This window comes from Colius striatus, chromosome 12 (genome assembly GCF_028858725.1).
Source record: "Colius striatus isolate bColStr4 chromosome 12, bColStr4.1.hap1, whole genome shotgun sequence".
NCBI classification, from domain to species: Eukaryota; Metazoa; Chordata; class Aves; order Coliiformes; family Coliidae; genus Colius; species Colius striatus.
The window spans coordinates 13,012,871-13,027,075 of NC_084770.1; the positions used below are offsets into that span (position 1 = coordinate 13,012,871).

Genomic DNA, 14,205 nt, shown 5'->3' on the forward strand with positions numbered 1-14,205 from the left:
GTTCAAGGCTCTGCTTATTGCCTAATGTGATGATGTTTCCATTGCCTTAATACCTTTGGACCAGGTTCTCCTGGAGGCCCAGCAGATGGATACCCAGGATTTCCTTTGTCACCTGGAAAGCCACCATAGCCTGGTAGCCCAGGGTCACCTGATGGTCCTGGAAAGCCTGGAAATCCTTTCTGTCCTTTTGGACCTAGAAGAATAAAGATACTTATGCCATTCTTAAAAAGATCATAATTGCATACCACACCTCATGTTTTGTGAGCTATTGCTTGTATAGTCAGATATTCACACCTCATTAAAGTATTTTATGCAGCCAGTGATGTCTAAACATATTAAAAAGAGGTTCTGCCATTTAACAATATATACATTGAAGAAGTTATATTTAATATGGAGAGACTGAGAACTGCATTCTACAAGTCAAGCAAACACTGGGGTTTTGAGAAGTCTACACATACTGCAAAGAAGGAATCACATTCAAACTACTGTGTAGCGTGCTTATGGTAACTGCTCAGATCTGTGCCAATCCTTCTGTACAGTTCTGTGAACTTGTAAAATGGCTTGACAGAAAAATGACCTGGAATTCCCATGTCTCCTTTGTTTCCTGGTGCACCTGGGATTCCTTGTCCTCCAGGCATCCCTGGAAGACCCATAAATCCTTTGACACCTGCAAGATGAAGAAATAAGTGACCTTCACATGTTTGCTTTAGACATTGGCTGTCTGATAGTGCCGTCACAAATACAGAATCCTCTACCACACACCCTGTCATAATATCTTACACTTTTCTAAATCCACATGCAGCCTCTTGCCCCAGACACTGATAAAATTATCATTCTGGTAGGTTAAAGTCAAGGAAATAACAAGCATCACCCGCATCAGCATGATTTGTGACCACAGCACTCGGAAGCAGCACCTGAAATACTCTTTTGCAAATTCTGATCAAGACCAGAAATTTGTATTTATGCACTGGACTCTCCTTTCATTGTCCCCCTGAGTTCAGTCTTGTTTCTGTGCATATTGCAATCACATTACCACATACTTATTATGAACTTCTCATGACTAATATCCTCAAAAGCTTTTTCTTTCATGGCTCAGGTCCATTTTTCCCCACTCAGCTTTAGCTTAATTTAGCTACGTTAGCATTCACGTTAATGACGATAAGAACTAGTTGCATCTAGAATGTCCAGATGTTTAAATACCAGGGTACTAGCAATGCCTGAACATTTAGGCAGGTAAGGTCGTATTTTCTTGCATTAGAAGTTAGGGAGTTATGGTACATTTGCAGTTTTTCCTGTGATGGCTACAGTGCAATGACTTCACAGGATGTCAATGCCAGAATGTAACAGTCACGCTATGATGACACATAGCATGGATAATTGCCATCACAAGAAGGGCCATTTTGATGACAAGTTTAAAATTATTCCTACCTGTCATCATTTTTATGTACCTAATTATAGTGTTGTGTGGTTTTCTAGAAAGGAGTTACCTCAAAGACTCAAAAATACAGAATTCAGGGAAGAAACGTTTTATTAGCATGCATTTGAAAACCAGATGCATTTTCTTACTCAAGGGTCAATGTATTGTTACGTATGAGGGGTATGGTAATGGCACAGCACAACTTTGAAATAGCTTAGGTAAGTATATAATTTATGCAGCTTCTTTTTAAGTCTGCTTTTCAATGAATATCTGGTAACTTCCAAAATATAAGACAAATGTGCAGGCTGTGAAAAGGGAAACAAAATCAATCTGAAACAAAAAAAGGCTTCTGAAATATTTTTGTGCAAAATTGTAGAATTCCTGCCTTTTAAATAACTCTAGGAATTCAAACTTCATTTTTATAAAACACATTTTTATTCATTGGCTCCATCAGCTTTTAGATTTTCAAGTTACTATTATTCAGTATTTAATACTATTTTCTATTTACCACCCCAAACAATGGTCTATATTTGGAAGGAAACAAAGAATCATTTGGTGATAGCTGCTGTGATTTTTAAATAGCAGCTTTTGAAATTGCTCACTTTCAGAAATCTCAGAGAAGCCTCAGAGTTAATATAGAGAATGCTGCTGCTGGAGCTGAGTTTATGTGCTAGCATTGAAGTAATATTATCTCTACTGCCTATCTGATAAACTAATTTTCAATATACAGATTCCATACCTGGTAGACCAGGTATTCCTTCAGATCCATCAAGACCTGGGGGACCTTGCACACCAGCATCTCCTTTTTCTCCTCTCAGACCCATTCTTCCTTGAACTCCTAAAAGAAAGTTTCATTTAAAAAAATATTGCAAAATAACAGAATGTGTTTCATGTGAAATGAAAAGTTTTAGAATTCCTAAAGCTAATGAACCAGAATTGGAGCATAGGATTTTCACTCTGTGAACACACATAAGCAAGACAAAAGCTCACAGTTAATGCCTTCTTTATTTCTCATATGGAGACAAAAGGAAGTTTCTAAAAGCTTCCATAGGAAAACGTGTGCACAAAAAGCCAGATGGCACTAGTTAAGCATGTACAACACCTATTCAGAGAGCCTGTATTAATATTGAAAGCAAAGGAGTTCTTCTGTCAGTCAAATATTTCTGAGTGGACTCAATTTCTTTATAGTCCAGCATCTAGTTGGTAAGCACACCCATTTCTGTGCTGATGGGTGACTAGATGAGTAGAACCATATGTATACAAGTGTCCTAGCACTATTGACATAGTTTTACTGGTTTAACATTACAACAACAGGGGTTTTTAAGGAATTTGGAATATTTAAAATGGAAATAAATATTCAGTGTAAATATCCAACCATCCCAAAAATAAAAAGGTAGTTACAATGCTCATCAATAATTACTTGAAAGCCATGTGAATACTCTCCACAGTGGAGACAGTTTCTTCCATGTTTTGGAGTAAACCAGAAATGCAACGTGATGACAACCCTAACTAGTTTCGAATGACAGAACAATGCATATGTACCTTTTAAGCCTCGTTCTCCCTTATTCCCAATATCAACCAAGGTCTCAGATGGTCCAGGAAAACCTTTATCACCTGGTTCACCTTTTGCTCCAAGAAACCCTTTTGTTCCCTTTAGTCCTGGGAACCCAGAAGAACCTGCAAGAAAAAGTAATGAAATTTTCTGAAGAAACCTGACTAGACAATGTCATGAAGGAAGAAATGAAATTGCTGTCTTCAAGGGCAACTACATATGTAAGTACATTCCAAATCAAAAACTTGAAATAGCTTCTTAATTACTCCAGTCACCAATAAAGCATCTATAAGCAGAGATTATGACAAGAGACAATAATTATTCCTATACTGAATAGACATTTAATCTATAATAATGATATTTGGAACATGAATGGGATGGGAAAAATAGAGGAAAAGCAGCTCTCTGCTCCTTATTTAGCAAATCACCAGTAATTAAAAACTGCTAAAAATATTTAAAACAATGTTGTCATTCAGTCTGTAGGCTGCACATATACAGGAGCCAAAGATTTACTAAGACTCAGAGATTAATTCCAGTATGACACACTTTCAGGAGGGGTAACATACATTAAGATGCATCATGAGACTACTTCAGCATGAAGGTTCTTATAAGTCCAAATAATAATGGAGATAGTTACTACAGCCACTTGCCTCTGATACCCGGGTGGCCTGGTCTTCCAATCATGCCAGGCGGTCCAGGAATGCCTAATAGGCCTATTATACCTGGCTCTCCCCTTGAGCCTGTGGAATTGAAACAATAGGAACATATTGGTTAGTATTTGATCAGTGAAACAGAAGTTACTTCAGAAAGCCACATATATGCCTGTCATTCAAGTGTTTAATTGCCTATTTTATTGTTTTCTCCATTTATATAACATACTGTCCAAGCCTGTTTTCCAGTCTTTAACCACACGAACAGCACTTACCCACACAGTAATCCACAAACTACCTAGATTAGTAGCTGCCACAGCTTCTGTCAATGAATGAAATAACTGACAGTGAAGCTAACGGATCTGATATCCACACAGGGATGTGAGACCTCTCATGGGATGATAGGAAAGAGACTCCCTTCTGGCTCAGGAATTAAAGGCCAGCTGGGACATGACAGCTTCCTTCAAAAGACATCACCATTGTAGGTTTGCACAACTGAGTCAGGTGCTACATGTTTATAATTAGCTTTATAGATTGTATATATAAAAAGGTATGTACCATCTCTTTTTCACAGAATAATGCAGGATATAGTAACAACAACAAATCTTTGTTAGACATAAGCAGCATATTTCTTTTCCTCTACAAATCAAATTTGAACACATTTCTGAAAAAAAAGACCAAACCTGATAGGGATTACCTATTTTACCTAAAGTTATCTCTGGTTAACAGAGCTGACAGTTTGACTGACTCAGCTTTGTCAAACTCAAGATCTGAACTTGCTTCTAAAGAAGACAGAATTAATAAGGTATCTGAAAAGGGATGCTGAGTAAGAACTAAACATTTCACACTTCCATTATGCTAGGGAGTTCCTTTGAATGTTACCTATGTCCTACTGCAAGGGCATTACTGTACAAAACACAATGTGAGACAGCCCTCTGTTCTCATAAGACCTGGAGAAAATATAGTACTGTGTCATGACAGCTTCAGGACATGCGTGTCATTTTGGGAATTATGATTTCTTTATGGATCTCAATGATACATGAAAACTGCGCATGGAAAAATATTACAGCATCTTCAATTTGGAAAAGCATGGCTGACACCTTTTAGCAGACACTGAATTAACCTCCACGTCAAAACACGAGTTTGAAGAATTCTTACCTGGCACACCAGAGATTCCTGGCCTTCCAGGCTGTCCCTTGGGACCAGGTAATCCTGTTTGTCCCTGAAGACCTATTAATCCAGGTTCCCCAGGTGTTCCATAGATTCCTGGGATACTCAACCCAGGAGGACCTAGGTTTCCTTTTGATCCTTGCAAACCTCTTTCTCCTAAGAAAAAATACATGACCATGCAGTATGACACATCTCTCTGGAAAATCAACCTTCATCTCTAACTTGTCCTCATGAGCATGAAACTCTTCTTGAACTCTGCTTGTTTAAGGGCTAAGCATTAGAACTGTATAACAACAGAAATCTTCAGGAAAACTTAAGAGTTGTGGGGGGGGAGGGTTTTGGGACGGGGATTTTTTTTTGAAAGGAGAAAAAGAGACAAAAAAAAGAAGAAACATGAAAAAAGGGAAAAAAAATCTGCATTAGTTCTGTAATAAAAAAGCCCTTTAAAATATCCTTTTGAGATCAGACATAGACTGTGCTGGGTACCTGAGTTTTTCTTTTTCAATGAAAATCATACACAGTATATGCAGGTATTTTTAAGGCCCTAAACTAGTTTTCTGCCTATCTGAGCTCTTCCTCTGTTTTGTTTATCATTCGCATTACACCAAGGAATAGAAACTCAGCCCCATATAGGAGACATGACTAAAATACCCTTTTTCCTGCAGAATTTCATAGAATCACAAAATGGTAGGAGTTGGAAGGGACCTTTAGAGATCATCCAGTCCAAACCCCTCTGCAAAAGCAGGTCCACCTAGATAAGGTTGCATAGGAACTTGTCCAGGCAGGTTTTGAAGACCTCCAGAGAAGAAGACTCCACATCCTCCCTGGGCAGCCTGTTCCAGGGCTACCTGAACAGTGATATAGTTTTTCCTTCTGTTTAAATGGAACTTTTGTGTTCCAGTTTCTTTCCAATACCCCTTGTCCTGTCACTAGATACAACAGAAAAAAGGGATGCCCCAATCTCCTGACACCCACCATTTAGATATTTGTAAATGTTAATGAGATCTCCCCTCAGTCTCCCCTCAGACTAAACAGCCCCAGTTCCCACAGCCTTTCCTTATAAGGAAGATGCTCCATTTTTGGAGTCAGTTTGTGATTACTCTTTATACTGTAAAATGGAACCTGAATCTTAATCCATTCTTAAACAATGAATATGTTTCCTCTCATCTGCAGAAAATACATCTTTTACATGGGCTCACATTTTCCTCACATACTGTCCTGTAACCACTACCCAGAAACAGCTTCAGCTCCTTCAAGCCATTGGAAGGTAGAAATAAACCCCAAACCCACCCAGCCAAATGGCGCATTTGATTCAGAAGGTCTTACCTGGTGAACCTGTAGCTCCCTGGCCACCTGGCAAACCTGGCAGGCCAATGAGACATTCAGCAGGTTTCCCTGGAAAACCTGGATCTCCAGGAACTCCAGGTGAGCCACGATCTCCTAAAAGAATGGAGACTGCATTCACAATGATGTAAATAGAGTTTTAAGGCTTTGAGTGAACATTGTTTGACTTGGCTTTCTTTTCCTTAAAGTTACTTGCTTGTTTGAAAACAGTACCTCTCAAGCCCTCATCACCATCATGTCCAGCACGCCCTGGCAAGCCTGGAAGTCCTGGAAATCCCATATCACCTTTAGAGCCAGGGATGCCACGACCTCCTGGTGAACCCAGTCTACCTGGCTCTCCAGGAATGACCATGCCTGGGTCACCCTGCAATAGAGAGAGGAATGTAAACCATCCACTATGTTTTGGAAATCTGATGAATTTATTTTCTCCACTGTGTGATGAATTATCTTATTTTATTAGGATAATTTTCTCCATTCCCTGAGGATCTTTCACATTATAAATTTTCATGGCTCTAATTCATCAGACCATGGATGCTCCTTATTGACCAGGGTCATACCAGAGGAGTAATTTGTCTAGACAGCTCTTGAACTGTCTCCTAACTCTAAGAAATTGCTACTAATCAATGAGAGACACTTCCCTCCATTCTGTCTTTACTGCATTCTGACAACTGCTGTAGCTTTGGAAAGCGTTGAACCTGTATCTGAAAATGTGGTTGAAATCCATGGAAATACATTTTTTCCTTTAATTTTTATATGGCAGTCATATTTTAATACAAAGATTTATTTAAATAATCAAGGACACCACCCAGATATGTCTCAGAACACTCACAGTTACTGGGTTTTTTAAAATCATTCTTCTGAATGTTGTTTTCCCTGCAGGCTGGTTTTATCACAAATGTCCCAAGACTACTCCTTGACTGGAAAGTTTGAATTATTGGTTTTTTTTGGCTGACAGAACTGCTAGTTGTTTTGAGTACTAGCTTTGAGTACTATCAAATCAGGTCTGTAGAGCTGAGTTTATATCAGTCACTGATGATATACCTGAGACACCAAAGGCCACTCCTAGTGTCAGAGATTAAATAAAAAAAACAACAACAAACCCCACAACCTCAAACTCCACACTTTGTCATGTCAAAAAACACACAAAAGAATGACACATGAGCACTCAAAGAAAAGAAACCACTGTCACTTTTTCAAAACACTTAGGTGTTATTATTTTGTTTTAATTTGAATCTTTATTACAGTGTAGCCAAGAATCCTACATTTACATATGCCATCAGTAGATTATTTTCTGTTAATCAATGAGACTGTATGCAGTATTACCTCCAACCTACTTCTTTTATGCTTCAATTCAACAGAGCACTTGCTTAAATTAAAAGCATACTCACTTGTTGCTAACCTCCATCAAATATGTGCTTACTTGCAATTTCTGAACAGTTATCCTTTCAGAAGCTATAGCCTTAATTTTTTGCTGTAAGCAATGCAATATCCTCCTTGTGCTCTGAACACTGAAGTACCAAAACATCCCGAACACCTGGAGTTCTGAAATGCTATATCTGAATTAAAATGTTTGGCTTGAGTGCCTTTTATATAAAAGAAGCATCATTGGTCAAGAAATCCAGGAGCTTGTATATCCTGTATGCTTCTTAATTTATTTGCTCAGTGTCACATTTAACAAATGAGACCTACTGAAAAGTCTGTGCTATATTTCTAACCAAACCTTTTCTCCTGGTTGTCCTAAGTTTCCAGCTCGGCCTGGATCTCCAATCTTTCCTTCACAACCTGGTGACCCTCTGCCTCCTGCAAGTCCTTTATCTCCTGAAAAATGAATACGATGTCAATAATTCTATGGTTATCACCTTAACTTACAAATGGGTATTTGTATGGATGCAGTTATGAACCTCTGACATTGAAATAGTTTACATGAGCTGAAGACAGCATCTCTAAAGGCCCCTTCCAACCCTACCATTCTATGATTCTATGATTTATGAGTTGATGCACTGCATCTTGTTCCTTACATATTCATTCAATGTTGACCATAACCCTGCTTGTTTACTTGCTTCAGATCAGTTATTTAACATGGAAATCTTTTCAAGTGAGGCTACTCTGATGTCAGTTCCCTACCATTCTCTTTAAGAAGCAACTTGGCAGTAGTTTCAGTATCAGAGCTTACTTTTTCCCTGCTCCCCGTCTTGACAAGATTATAAGAATTTCTTAATATTTCTAGTGTCCAAAGGCACTGATGACTTTGCATGGGATGGTCAAATTCACAGCGTTCAAAATGTTGTCTATTACTTGCACATTAGAGCAGGTATTGCATTGTACTTAACCAAAATGGATTACAAATGAAGTACTGATACAGCTCTGTCTCTGTAACATATATCCAGGTAAAGAGAATCCACCTGAAGTAATCATGGCACTCAGATGAGCTGCACCCGTTTGGACAGTATTCCAGCAAGCATCAATGTCTTTTAAAATATTTTTCCACTGTCAGTTTTGATACTTGATTCTCTGAAATACTTTAAAATATTTCAAACTTGCAGTTTATAAGCCTTAAAGCAGTAAATTACAAGAGTCCTGAAAACACCTACCTGACTATTTGGGGTTTTTTTTCAACGTCAATATTTTTAATGCGGGCAGAGAAAAAAAAATGTTCTGTTTTTTTTTTTTTTTTCAAAAAGAAGATCAAAAAGAGTATTTTACCTTTTGGACCTGGGTATCCAGGAAACCCAAGCCCTGGAAAGCCTGTATCACCTGTTGGCCCTGGATGTCCTGGATCTCCTGGCTGACCTCTTGCTCCAACCCTACCTGTAGGAAGAAAAGATGTGAACTGTGATATATCTTTCTGGTTCTTGGAGTGACCAAGTCATAGCATAGGACAGCTTGTCATCTCTGCCATACTGCAGACCATGGACTTGACCCTGTATGTCTGTCCTATCTACATCCACTTCCCCTAGTTTTCTTGAAAGGGAATGTTACAGCTAATTCCATAGTTCCTGTACCACAGAAATTCTTTTTATAGTTATTTCGAAGTAATGTAACAGTTTTATCTGACCAAAAATCCCAGTCATCTGTGATTTTTACTGTTTTGTTTTGAGCACAGATGTACTCACCAGGCACTCCTGGGGGTCCTGGTAAACCATCTGGTCCTCGAGGTCCTGGCAATGCAGGTAATGGAGTTATCCGACTGGTTTCTCCTTTCAGACCTTCATCAAAGGCATAATGAAAGATTACAAAGGCTTATAGTTTATCACTATGTAATCCTAAACATTTAGAAGTAATCCTGATCAATCTACTTGGTTAAAAATTCGGTCTTCTACAGTTTCTGTATTTCTGAAACTCCAATAGACTTGAAAAAGCTTTGGATCCTGGCTTCAACAGGCAAAAGAAATTAATTGATTCTAAGTCCATCTGCAATCTTCCTCTCAGCCCTCTTGCAGTTTAGTAGAGACCCAGAAAAGGAAGCTCAAAGTTAGCAGAGAAATAATGTAATTGATAAATGCCTAGTCTGCAACTCCATGTCATAGATTTTATGGATATTCTCTTTAAGAAATCTTGACTATGTCTGCCGTCCAACTTTGAGACCTTCTAGATTATGCTTGCCTATAAATACACATACTGGTATGTTTTCAGTACTCAAAAATTATGAAGTCTTTAATATTTTCCCCTGATGACTGAGCTCATAGTAACGATGATGATGACACGTACTTGACTTTTTTTTTTCCATGATGAGGACAGTCAAGTACTGGAACAAGCTGCCCAGAGATTATATACTGTCTTTGTTCTTGGAAGTTTTCAAGGTCCAAATGGATAATGCCTTGAGTAACTTCGTCTGATCTCATAGCTGACCCTGTTCTGAGAAAGATTTTAGGCTAAAGACCTCATAGGGTCCCTCCAATTATCTTATGACCCTAAATTTTTCTACTATCTCCAGTGGGATCAAAGTTGAAACAATGCTGTGGACATCTCATAACAGGAAAAACTTCCTGTGTTTCATCAATTATGTGTTTGACTTCAGTCTATCTCTGCAATGTCAATCAAATACTCTTTATCATAGGTAAAACAGGAAGTTACAAACCAGCTTCTCCAGGTAAGCCAGGTGGACCAGGTATTCCTTTAGAGCCTTTGAATCCTCTTACTCCTTGTGGTCCATATCCTGGCAGACCAGGAAGCCCCATCTCTCCAGTAAGACCAAGACTGCCAGGCAATCCAGGTAGTCCTCTATCTCCTTTAGGACCAACCAATCCCTATTAATAATTACACATGTTTGTATACAAAGCATTACTTGCTTTCCATACCAGCTTTCACAACAAAATGCCTGACTCTATCTGACTATAATCTTGTATTACTTTAGTAACAGGGTAGCTCTGCTAACTTAAGAAGATTTTTTCTGGTTTGTGATTAAAATAATAGGAATTTAAAATCAATGCTTACAAACAGAGGGCATTAAGAGTGAATTAGTACAAATAAATACAGGAGCTTAGTTTCTCAATTGCTGTGGCATTACACTGTACACATCTTCTCTTTTTAAAACAGACCTGTTAAAAGTTTTGATTGTTCTTAAATACCATGGGCTCAGGTTTAGAGACAGCTGTATCTGAACCATGTTAACAATTTATCAGCCAACACAACACAACAGTAATTGTTACTTTTTATTTCTGCTGCAGGAGCTCTGCCCTAATGATCCTAGTTTCATGGTCAGTTCTCTCACTTTTGAGGTTCCTCTCAGTCTTGACTGAAGATTAACTCCTAAAGACTGAACAGCAACTATTGGAATTATTTCATTTCAAGCATTACAACTAGTCGGGAAAACTGTCCTTTTTTAAAAATCTTATTCATTGCAGGGATCTATGATAATACTCCAATATAAATACCAAAACCATCAGCACAATAGACTGCTGAGGTTTTTCAGTAGCACGTCTCTCTTGTACCACGTTTGATTATGCTTATTGGTTGCTATAGTTGAGCATAGTACCCCTAAATCAGGTACAGAACATTCAGTTGAAGTATCTGAATAGATAAAACAGACTGCTGTACAAGATTGTTAAAACCTAGGTCAGTATTTATATCTATGTATCTAATATAATTCTATATTAATTGCAAACAGTGGATGCTCACCTCTTCACCTTTGGAACCCTTGGATCCTTTAGAACCAGGTCTTCCCATAAATCCACTCGAACCTTTTCTTCCTTTGTCTCCCCTGGCTCCTGGATCTCCTCGCTCACCTTTTGGCCCTTCTGGATACACATACCCTGGCTCACCTTTTGATCCTTTATGTCCTTGATCCCCTCTAAAACCTGGAGGTCCCTGGCACAAAGCAAAAGTACTTCAGTGCTAGATATATGTCAACTGCTTTCAAGCTTTGTTTTTTAAAATTTAAATACCTGACAGTGGTTCTATGTTGTGTAATGGCATCACTGTAATAGCACACTTAAATTAAGAGGGTTTCTTGTTTCTTTGGTTTGGGGTTTGTTGTTTTGGTTTTTTTTCCTGTTTCTCCTGCCTTTGCTCCTTTTGGTACTGATTATCATTTCATTTATGGTACTCTAAGTAGGAATAATGCAGGATCCTTTAATGGATCAGACTGGTAGCTAGCTACCTGGCTGTGCTTTTGTGGCACAAAAAGACAGACAGAAAGAAAAAACCTTAAAATCTAATTAGAGATTTCTCCTCCACATGGGAATATCTCCCAAAGGACACTGTAACTGCCACAGTTGGCCCTGTTCATAATTAACTTCTCCTCCCCCTTCTTCCCCCCTCAGGGTACACAGTGGGTATTCTGTCCCAGCTGAAGCCAATACAAGCTGAAAGCACAGTGGGCTCCAGTGATCTTGGGCTCATGAACTCTTGGGAGCCTTCTGGAATAGTCTGTTAGCAGACTCTGCATCTTTATGGCAACCACCACGACAAATACTTGTGAATGACACTTTCTATTTGGACAGCGCTGACTTTAATTTTTAACTTTTACTGCTACAGACACAAGGCAGAACAACCAAATGGTATGTCTGTTGCAGCCTTCCCTCTTCATAACGTTTTCCAAGAGGCAATGTCGTTTGCACCCCTGAATGGAGTATTGTAAGAAGCAAGTTCCTCTGCATGGTTGGGGCTTTAGCAAGTCCCGAGCATGCTGGAAACAAGAGAAGTAAGAAGTCTGATGAAGATTACAGTGTAGAGGACTCTACATATGCTTTCTAGTCATGGCCATGATTACAGAATTATGTAGGTTAACAGATTTTTACAGTTAACTACCCATCCCAGGCAGAAGCAGCAGTCCCGCCATCATGAAATGCAGCACAGGTTAGTGACACAGATATTTACTTGCCTCACTGTCTGTGCTGAATTTGACATGACATTCCATTTAACACCAGCCATGAGCTGCCTCTGAAATAGATCTTGTGGGATCTGAAAAAATAAAGTCTTACTTGAGCTCCTGGAAGCCCTGGTGCTCCTGGAGAACCTGGAGAACCTTTTGGACCAGTTTCCCCTTCTCTACCTGCAAAAGAAACCCCATATTTTGTAAAGAGAAATGAAAATAAGGACATGGATTTTGACAAGTTCCAATAATCATATTCAGTATTGAATGATCCTGCGTGTTACATTGACTGCATCATCACAGAGTGACCTGGCTTCAGGCTGCACATAAACCTATCAGCATTCAGACTTCACCTTATTTAGGGCTTGTGCTCAGTGGATGGAACTTCATCAGGTTCACACACATCACAGCCTCAGGCCTAGTTCAAGGACTACATGCTGCAGGCATGCCCATACTTGAATGTCATGCTAAAAGCAAAAGCATTGGCATTTCCTACTATCCTGTTAGAAACAATAAGATAATTTACCAGGCATGCCATCCTGACCATGTGGCCCAGGAGAACCAGGAAGACCAGGTATTCCTGGAATATAGCTGCAATCAGTACACACATAAGCTTCATCACCTAGAATGAAAACAATTCATTAGTTGTTTTGCAGCAAGTCATTCTCAAGCTTAACAAATATGTTACACAGCTAATTATAAAGGATGGCTAAAGCTTTTTGGCCAGGAAGCGGTAGAGTCACAGCCTCAATATTCTTGGAAGAACACTTCCAACACAGTACAAAACTACCTGTGGTCAGACATTGAATCAGAACTGATTACATTAAATTGAAAATGCAGGAACATTCAGTTTCAATCTCCTGATTTTTTCATGTTTAATTTTAGAAAGCCATTTGGATACAGTCATACAATTTGTAAGCCAAATTCTTTCAAAAGAAGAAAGGGACATAGGCTTCAAACTGAAATGGCTTCATGACTGCAGTGACTAGCGAGTAGCAAAGAGATTCAGACTCTCCTGTGGTGAAATTTTCAGATGTAACTTTGTCTCAGAGAACAACTGTTAGTGTTGAATGTGACAACAGATGAATATGAAAACTCTACCAATCTGTAATAACTGTTCCAGTGAAGATCTATACCTTGCTGCAGTGTCGAACAGCTGGTGTGCAGCACTGGAACATGCACTACTCTTAGTTGCTCTTTACTGTAAGAGGAGGAGGTCATCTTGCTATCTCTAATAATCAAATTGCTTAAGAGGTAAAGGAAATTCAAATTTCATGAAGATCCATAAAGATTATTGAACTGTACCATGTAAGTGATAGTTTTCTCGAACTGACCTTTCATGCCAACATCTCCTGGAGGTCCTGGAGGTCCTATATACCCTGGCTCTCCAGGAAGTCCTGGTGGGCCTGTTCTAAATGTTACTCTACCTGTCAAGAAAAACAACATGGCACCATTACATCACCAGATGATGCAGACAACTTTCTAGTTGCTAAGAAAGAAAAAAGGTTGCAGCCATGAGCTGGAGACATTATTCTGACATTAGGAGTCCCTTCCAACTTGTGATATTCCACAACTCATTTAAAAGATAATTACCACGACAGATCCAAAACATCTTTAACTAAAAGTAACTGAGAATAAATATGGTAATGGCAAAGTAAATCTCAGCAGACTGTTGAATCCATCTGTCTAGCTTTTAAAAAGCATGGAAATACTTTCTCCAAAAGAAGCCATTTTGTTTGAATCAAAAGAAACATAATTC

The 14,205-nt window shown here is 38.8% G+C and overlaps 1 protein-coding gene across 1 annotated transcript in view; it reads right to left on the bottom strand.

Annotated features, from left to right (window-relative positions):
• The window catches only part of COL4A3 (collagen type IV alpha 3 chain), a 55,878-nt gene that overhangs the window by 13,081 nt on the left and 28,592 nt on the right, over positions 1-14,205 (bottom strand). Inside the window, exons 22-37 of the mRNA XM_062005581.1 lie at positions 13,781-13,873; positions 12,973-13,068; positions 12,556-12,626; positions 11,252-11,440; positions 10,212-10,380; positions 9,247-9,339; positions 8,837-8,941; positions 7,854-7,951; positions 6,347-6,497; positions 6,116-6,229; positions 4,778-4,945; positions 3,620-3,709; positions 2,960-3,094; positions 2,157-2,255; positions 578-667; positions 54-193 (exon numbers count right to left, since the gene is read on the bottom strand). Of these exons, the coding sequence (XP_061861565.1) occupies positions 54-193; positions 578-667; positions 2,157-2,255; positions 2,960-3,094; positions 3,620-3,709; positions 4,778-4,945; positions 6,116-6,229; positions 6,347-6,497; positions 7,854-7,951; positions 8,837-8,941; positions 9,247-9,339; positions 10,212-10,380; positions 11,252-11,440; positions 12,556-12,626; positions 12,973-13,068; positions 13,781-13,873 (1,901 nt within the window). The remainder of the gene's footprint in view (positions 1-53; positions 194-577; positions 668-2,156; positions 2,256-2,959; positions 3,095-3,619; positions 3,710-4,777; positions 4,946-6,115; positions 6,230-6,346; positions 6,498-7,853; positions 7,952-8,836; positions 8,942-9,246; positions 9,340-10,211; positions 10,381-11,251; positions 11,441-12,555; positions 12,627-12,972; positions 13,069-13,780; positions 13,874-14,205) is intronic.